The sequence below is a fragment of the Megascapheus bottae genome, chromosome 9, assembly GCF_031878675.1.
Source record: "Megascapheus bottae isolate mThoBot1 chromosome 9, mThoBot2.hap1, whole genome shotgun sequence".
Classification (NCBI taxonomy): domain Eukaryota; kingdom Metazoa; phylum Chordata; class Mammalia; order Rodentia; family Geomyidae; genus Megascapheus; species Megascapheus bottae.
In genome coordinates, this window is record NC_143517.1 from 55,741,168 (window position 1) to 55,749,519 (window position 8,352).

Sequence of the window (8,352 nt, forward strand, 5' to 3'; positions counted from 1 at the left end):
GCTCATGCTTCAGTTTCTTCTCACACAGAGCTAGTGCAGGAGGCACTTGGAGAGTAGGGGCCACAGGGACCATCAGCCCGGCACCTAGTGGGCAATCATTGTCATAATTACAGAAGGAATTGCTGGCTTTCCTTGGAAGAACGATTCTCATAGTACTTACTGAAATGAAAATCCAGATTCATTTTGCAGGTTTAAAAGATCCCCGGAGGTTGAAGAGGGAAAAAAAATGGAAACATTATTTGGCACCAGAAACAAAACTTTATTCTGTTTTTTTAAATATCTTTCAGTACAAGATAAATCTGAAAACCCTAGATATCAAATTATACATACTTCTTTGGAATTTTAATGTACTATGCTCATAGAACATAGAGAAATGTAGTCAGGGCAAATATCTTACTCTGTCAGCCAGACCAAGCACTTGAAGGACCCCTCTGGGGTCTCTCAGGCCCTCTAGTTTTGCATTTCAGAGGTGCTCTGATTATATCAGCCTCCAATTTCTTCCATTGGAGTAACCCCTCTGTCCTATTACACGAAGTTCAGATGGACTGTCAACCAAAGTGGTTACCTACTTCTCTTTGGAGAGATGGGATCTAGAACTATCCAGTTTTGTAACACAAACCCTGGCAATGATGATGGTAGGCATGGAATTTAAAAAGAGCCCTTTAGCATCTCTCTTCATTCTTTTCCCCTCCCTTTCCCCACTTCCTCCCCTGGTTTGAACTCACAGCTTCATGTTTGCTACCACTTGAGTTATACCCCTAGCCCTTCATGCATTAGCAAAATTTTCAGACAGGGTCTCGTGCTTTTACCTAAGCCTAAGACCTTGCTCCTCCTATCTGTGCTTCCCCCACAGGCAGAATTACAGATGTGCGCTGCTGTGCCTGCCCTTGACCTTGTTTTCAGTGAGTTCTGACAGTCATTTGCCTGGTCTCAGGTTTCTAAGCTCTGGCATCTGTGAGCTGTCTCACATCCTTTTAGACTTAAACTCTTCGGATCTGGGTTTCTGCATTTTGATTGAGGCAGGTACTGTACGGACCTCATGAAAAGGTGGTCGTGTGAGGTATGCACTGGAGAGTCAGGCAAGCATGGTCAAAGAGTTTGTGTGGCAGCTGTCCCTGTGATGTCCAGGTGTCTGTCTCAGGGTCATAGCAGTCAAAAGAGGCTGAGTCCTCGATGCTGCAGTCTGTGGCCAACCGACGCCCGCCCGTCACGTACAGCTTGTTTCCCATCACAGTGGCCCCGTGATGCATCCTCCGGTCTTTCATGTCTGCACATCTGACAAATTTGTTGGACTGAGGGTCATAAGCAAGAATCCTTCTTGTGTAACCTAAAAACCAAATGACAGGGCTGTGTGTTGGGACAACTGTTCATGCTGTCTCTAGGATGCCCTGCCATGGCCTGGCAAATGGCAGAGTACAGGTTGGCATCCAGATCTACCATCAGGTAGATGGTACCCATGTCTTTATCTTCAAATCAAGGCATCATGAGTCATTTGGGGGTTGGGGACTTAGCTCAGTGGGAGAAGGCTTGCCTAGCAAGTGCTTGACTTCTGGCCTCAGCACCATAGCTTTCTTTGTCTTCTCAACATTTTCATCTCTCCCTCAATCCAAGGAAGGAACCTTCTTTTCACAGTAGAAATGGTCCTTTACCAACAGCCCTGTCTCCTGGATCCCCATTTTATTGATGGGCAAATGGAGGCACAGAATAATCTGCCAGTTAGTGGTAGAGCCAGAATTTGAAGCCAGATATTTCTGACTGCACCCTCCTCCCCCGCCACCAGCCCTCCTAATCATCAACATCATAATTGGCAATATTATTAGCAATAGAAAAACGTCTCTTACTGAAGTCTGCGGTAGTGCTAAGTACTTTGGATATAATAGGACACTCTGTTATCACAATTAATTCAAAAAATTACAGTGTTTCATCCCTTGGTTATAGATGAAGACAGGGAGAGAGTTCTAGATGAGGAAAGGGCCATTCCCTGGGTGAATGGAAATGACACTCAAAAGGACTGTCCTACTGAACAGTATCTATCAGTGGCCCCTTTTCTGTGGGAGGTGCTATGTTGGTGCCTCACCCAGGATTCTCTATTCAGACTCACCTCCCACGATGACAATGTGCTGGCCTAGCACCACTGCAGGAGCACACACATTCTTGATCATCCTTGTCTCCATTTTGAACCATGTGTTTCTGGAAATGTGATAAACCTAAGGGAGAAATACAATCATGGTGCTTCATTTTAAACTTTAAAAAAAAGCAAAAAACAGTGGTGGGGGAAGAAAACGGGAGGAGGGTGTTATGTGGCTCATTCCTGTAATTCTAGCTGGAGCAGGGCTGAATCTGAGGACTGTGATTTGAAGCCAGACTAAGCAGAAAAGTCCATGAGCCGAGACCTCATTTTCAATTATCAGTGGAAAAATTGGACCAGAAGCCTGACTCAAGTAGTAGAGTGTCGGCCCTGAGCAAAAAAGCCAAGTAAGAGCTCACGAAGTTCAAGCCCTAGTTCTGGCTTGCACACACATAAAAAGGGGACAGAAATAGTCATTCCCAGGCTAAACCTTTGGAATAGAGATGTTTTTCTTTCTGCTTCATTCCAGCTTTTAAATTGTACTTATGTTACCATCAATAAATAATTTATGACTGAATGACAGAAAGAATATTGTTAGAAGTTGATCCTCATGTGACCTCAGGAGATCTGTGATATTAGTACGACAGAAAGGACCAAATGTTCTGTGTTGTGGCATGCATTTCCCTTATTTTGTTTGTTTGGAACAATTTTTTTTCTTTTAATGAGAAATGGAGCAACTTAAGTGTTTACAAAAATCAGTGGTTCTTCCAATCAATGTTAAACAATTGTTTAATTGCCTAAATGTTCTGCTGTATTCAAGAAGGGCACAGGCTAAGCTGGCCATTGATGGCTCATACCTATAATCCTAGCTACTCAGAAGTCCCAGACCTAGGATTGGGGTTCAAAACGAGTCCTGATAGAAAAGTCCACATGATTTTTATCTCTAATTAACCAGCAAAAAGTCAGAGGTAGAACTGTGGCTCACGTTGTAAAGTGCCAGGCTTGAGTGAAAAAGCTACGAGTGTGGGGCCCCTGCGTTCAAGCCCCAATATTGGCACATACAAAATTATGACCTTCACAACTACCCTATGGAAAGGATACTATTGGTTCACTCATTATTCAGACCATACCAGCAAGGCTCAGGAAGATTAAGTGACCTGCCCAAAGTAATACAGCTAGAGTGAGTGGAGGAGCTGGTTTAATAAGGCTCAGAGGCCAGACTCTTACCATCATGCTCAGGGCTCTGCCTGGGGTCACAGAACAGTGGCCTTTCTTTCTTTTTAATTTTTAAACTGTTATTATAGAGGTGATGTACAGAGGAGTTACAATTATGTAAGTTAGGTAGAGTATGGTTCTTTTTGGACAGTGTCACTTCTTCCCTCACTCCGTGTTTTTCCCTCCCCACAAGTTATATAGTTCACCCACAAGTTATGTAGTTCGTTTTCAACAGCGTCCAGTGAGTACCACTGCTGCATTGTTCACGTTTTGGCCCTCCATTTCTGTGCCCCTCCTTTTCCCTCTCAAAGACAGATAAACAAACAGGACAAAAAGAAAGCAAAAACAACAACAAAGAAGAAAACCTCTTGTTTCCATTTCCTGGAGTTAATTTTGATAAATATTATTTTATGATCAGAGGAACAGAAGCCTTTGTGTTTCTCCTTTCACTGTGTGAAAATACGTAGAGACTTACAAAATTTGTTATTTATCGTGGTGTATTTTAGAGCTAGCTTCCACATATGAGGAAAACAAACAGCATTAAGCTCTCTGAGCTTGGCTTACCTAACTTAACATGACTGGTTCTAGAGCCATCCATTTCCCTGCAAATGATATAATCTTATTCTTTCTAATAGCTGTGTAAAACTCCGTTGTGTAGAAGTACAACATGTTTTGGATCCACTCATCTATTATAGGGCATCTGGGCTGTTGGTGACCCTTGTTGATGGAGGCTTTTGAGAATGAGCCCTCTTGAGGTCCTGTCAGCCCTGTGAATCTATGAAACCTGGATGAGATGAGGCTTAGAGAAAGGGGCAATCACTGTGAAAGCTCACTCTTTTATCTGAGAATACATAGGTGGTATGTTCTTAGCGAACTGATATCTTTGAAAGGAAAACAAACATGGATCGCATTTTACTGTAGTGAGTAATCTCCTTCTGGCCTTCTGTTCTCTCAGCTTTGGGTTTGGCTTCCAAAATAGATTTAACATTTATTCACAATCCTCATAATACCCCAGAGAAAGGAAGGAAGGATGATCATTGTCCAGGGGGGGAATATTTGGTATGTTCTCAGAAACAGGTAGAAAGAAGGCCAGGTAGGAAGGGACATTTATACATGCCATCTGCACAGCGACCCCATTGCATTGAAGGAATTCCTGCTGCAAATGAACCATTCCAAATTACTCCTTTAAAACTGTACTCAATGAGCAAAATTTCCATCTCCAAGATCATAAGTAAGAAAAGCATCTTGACAGATACGTCAGGTTTCCCACGGCTACCTAGGTAGCTTTAGTCATTTTTGGCTGTGCAAAGGCTTCTGTTTGATTAGGCTTTGTATTTCTTGATATGCTAACTGGGGGCTTTTTGAGGTTGGCATTTTATACTTAGGAACTCAGTGACAATTCTGCAATGCGAAATCATCACTATAGTTGTTGATTCTATTTTGAAAAAGTAGTCAGGGAAGAGGAAGGGGCTTTGCTGGCCAAAGAAGCACTTTGGTGGATCTGTTTTGAGCAGTGTCACAGCTCAAATAAATGAGTGGAACTAGAAATGATTATTGTGGAATGGATAAGAATCAGCCCATTACCTGAGAAAAGATGAGCTGGACAGTGAAGGCAAGAAAACATCTCTAGTAGCACTGATCAGGTTCAAGTCATCATTAAATGAACTTGGACTTGCCTGGATTTCTCCAGGAATTTCCCAATTCGCTTCCTTTCATCCCAACTCCTGCATCTGTAGGAAACTCCTAAAACCAAAACCTGACGACCTCACCCATGCTATGTGAAAACCTTTGATGATGTTCCTGTCTTGTAATCAGATACTGGGGCTTGAACTCAAGTTCATGATTTTTGCTTGGCTTTTCCACTCAAAGTTGGCCCTCGGCTATTCAAGCCACACCTCCATGTCTGGCTTTTCATTAGTTCATTGGAGATAAAAGTATCAGATTTGTCTGCTCAGGGCAGTTTTGAACTTTGATCCTCATATCTCAGCCTCTTAAGTAGCCAGGATTACAGAAATGATCCACTGGCACCAGGCCTATAATCTCAGTGTCTTGACAAGACCTAGAAAGCCCTGCCAAACCACTCTTCTCTCCATGACCATCTCTCAAGAGCATTCTAGAATTTTGATACACAGGGACTCCAAAGTAGCTATTTGAATAGAGGAGTTTGCTTTGCTGGGGTAGCTTGGGAAGGGGTTGATAGAGATTACATAAATTGAAAAAAAAATATTATTGCTGTCAATCCTTCTTTTCCCTTCCCTCTCTCTCCTCTGGCCCTGCAAAACAGAAATGTGCACACATGTGTACGCATGAAGTATGAATGTATATGCCTATTGTACATGCCTAAACATATGCATGTATGCACTTGCTTATAATGTGTGCATTTTAGCATGCATGTGCATGCATGCATACACACCTGAACACATGCATACATGCATACCCACGTGTGTATATGCCATAATATATGTGCGTGTGCATACATGCGCACGCGCTTGTGCAGGGGCCTACACCATGGGAAGGACCAGCTGGTTACCTGGATAAGGCGCACTGGGTTCTGCATGACGTCTTCTCCCCCCAAAAGGTAGAGCCTTTGGTCCTTCACCGCCACCGCCGGGTGGAGAACTCCCACCGGCATGCTGGCCATGGTCTGCCAGGCATTGCAGATGCTGTCATACCTCTCCATGGAGGCCAGGAGCTCCTGCCCTTCTCCAATGCCCCCAATGGAGAAGATGAAGTTCTTGTGGGCAGTGCTCCCGTGGGAGTAGCGGGCTGCCAGCATGGGCTCCCCGAGTCTCCACTGGTTGAGTTTCAGGGAGAAGATGTAGACCTTGTGACTAAGGCGACTCTGCCCATCCCTGACCTCCATGCCCCCCAGCACATAGACGCTGCGGTGCAAGGTGACCGCTGCGGCTTTGTACAGCCGGGTGGGGAGTTTGGCGAGGCTCTGCCACTGGCCGGTCAGTGCGCTGTACAGCAGCACCTCCCTGGTGGTCTGCTGATTGTCCTTGCGGCCACCCAAGAGCAGGAGGAAGTCTTGGTAGGAGCTCCTTGGAGGGACGTGCCACGCGGCCCTGCTCTCTTGGGCACTGGTGCCATGCAGTGAGAACACCTGCCTTCTCGCCATCTCCAGGATGTCCTGGCAGGCGGGTGAGGACTGCAGGAGGGCTTCACTGGCAACGAAGTGGTGAAAGAAGGCGGGGTGGATGTACTGAAGCCGCACCTGCTGCAGTAGCTCCTGCAGGTGCCGCCTGCGGGCCTGGACGTCATGCTTCACCCAGGCCATGAGGGCTTCGAACACCTTTTCCTCCTCCCCACAGAGCCCATCATCCCCCAGGTAGTCCTTCAGTTCCGAGGCGCCCAGCTCGTTCAGGTCCCCCGAGGCAGCCACCTGTGGGAAGCAGGTCAGGGCCACTTCCCTGGCTTTCTTCTTGAGGCTCTCACAGCTCAAGATGTCAGAGAGCCTCGTCATGTCCAGGCAGTTGCTGGGGGCCAGCTGGCTCTGCAGGTAGGAGGAGCAGGCCTCCAGCAGCCTGGGGTACTGCAGCATGGAGGCCGCCTCCATCAGGGCTAGGACGTTGGTGGCGGTGATGTGGGCCTCCCCCGTGTACACGTACCCCACCACCTGCTCCACAGCCCGGCCATCCACGCCTTGCAGCTGCACTCTGGCCTCCCTGCTCTCCCGGAAGTGACTGCAGAACATGGCCCGGAAGTAGGGGCTGCTGGAGGCCAGCACATTGCGGTGACAGGGGACTTCTCCAGCAGCCGTGCAGATGCTCACATCAGTCAGGAGCCCCAGCTGCCTTAAGTCGTTGAGTTGTTTCAACAAGTCGGAGGAGAAGCTATGGTCTTTGAAGAGCAGGCCATCTGGAGACTCCTCATCCATCCTATAAAGAGAGGGGGAAGCCCCGAGAGGGAGGGTTAGCAGTGGGCACTCCAAGGTTCAGAGCATCTGTGTCCATTCACCAAGTGGTTTCCAGAATCATAAAGGTGGTGTAGAGAAGATTGGAAAGGAAGGCCATCCCCCCTCAGGCTCAAAAGCCAATGTCCCTTCCCTTCCCTTCCTTTCCCTTTTTTCTTTTCTTTTTTTTTGTTTTTGATTATGGTTCTTCTCAAAGGTAGTAGGCAAAAAACATCATTAACCCAGAGAAAACAAAATAGACCAAAGTTGACTGTCTCTTGATTGTCAGGGGCTGAAATGTTAGCCTGACAGGGCACATGCATTTAGCCAGCAGAGATGTGTGTGTCTTTTCTAAATTCTCAGCACCTGTTGTTTAGTAAACTCATCTGCACATCACTTTCTGGGTGTTAGTCATTTCCTAAGGATGACTTTTGGGGGTGTGGTCTTCTGGTAACTAGACAGAAAGGAGGGATGAGAGTGGTGTTTATAAAATGCATGTATATATGTATATGCATACATATGTACATAAGTCTATCTATCTATCTATCTATCTATCTATCTATCTATCTATCCATCCATCTAGTCTATCTGCATGGCTCCCCAGTGTCTTTGTTTCAGGTTTGTTTTCAAGATGGAGCCAATAGAAATCAGAGACCAAACCATGCATTAATATTGGTGTCCCCTATAAAGGAGTATAGCATTAGGGATACTTACCTTGTTTCACCGCAGTGGAATCCACCAATGGCTGATCTGTCTTGTCCCCCCAGAAAAGTCTCCACCTCTAGCTCCGAGTAAAATTATAAACTCCAGGCCTTTTCTTCAGTTGGCAAATGATTTGTGTTGGGCAAGTTCTGGTATTGTTTATGCTGAAGGCACATTCACAGTTTCTAGAGCTTTGTGCAAGAGCTGCTGGGCAGGGAGACAGTGTATACATTCCAGGGCTAAGAATAACTGCATATGTACTTTCCACTGTTATGACATGTGACTTTCCAGTTGCCTTTTGCAGCCACCCAAGGGCCTGCAAAGCTGGCGCATGCTCACATGCCTTGTTTCCTTGGCGAGTGTTTACATCGACATAAATAGATTGGGAGGAATGGCTTTGCAGAGCAAGACTTCACTGCCCATTTGGACCCAGCCCGAGTCCCTTGTCCTAAGAGTGCCTGGAAACTCTAAA

General features: G+C 45.9%; 1 protein-coding gene across 1 annotated transcript; it reads right to left on the minus strand.

The window, feature by feature from the left end:
* Positions 1-244: 244 nt before the first annotated feature.
* Positions 245-8,072, minus strand: Klhl38 (kelch like family member 38). The gene is made up of 4 exons (XM_090338729.1): positions 7,893-8,072; positions 5,814-7,164; positions 2,102-2,207; positions 245-1,327 (listed from the first exon to the last, which is right to left on the minus strand). The coding sequence occupies exons 2-4, from the start codon at positions 7,161-7,163 to the stop codon at positions 1,038-1,040; spliced, it is 1,746 nt and encodes a 581-aa protein (XP_090194855.1). The 5' UTR covers position 7,164; positions 7,893-8,072; the 3' UTR covers positions 245-1,037.
* Positions 8,073-8,352: the final 280 nt, after the last annotated feature.

Coding starts and splice junctions, on each gene's coding strand:
- Klhl38 (XM_090338729.1), bottom strand. CDS start 7,163: ATGGATGAGGAGTCTCCAGATGGCCTGCTCTTCAAAGACCATAGCTTC. Junction 2,208..5,813: donor ACCCAGTGCGCCTTATCCAG/GTAACCAGCTGG, acceptor TTTCTCCCTTAG/GTTTATCACATTTCCAGAAA. Junction 1,328..2,101: donor GCACATTGTCATCGTGGGAG/GTGAGTCTGAAT, acceptor TTTGGTTTTTAG/GTTACACAAGAAGGATTCTT.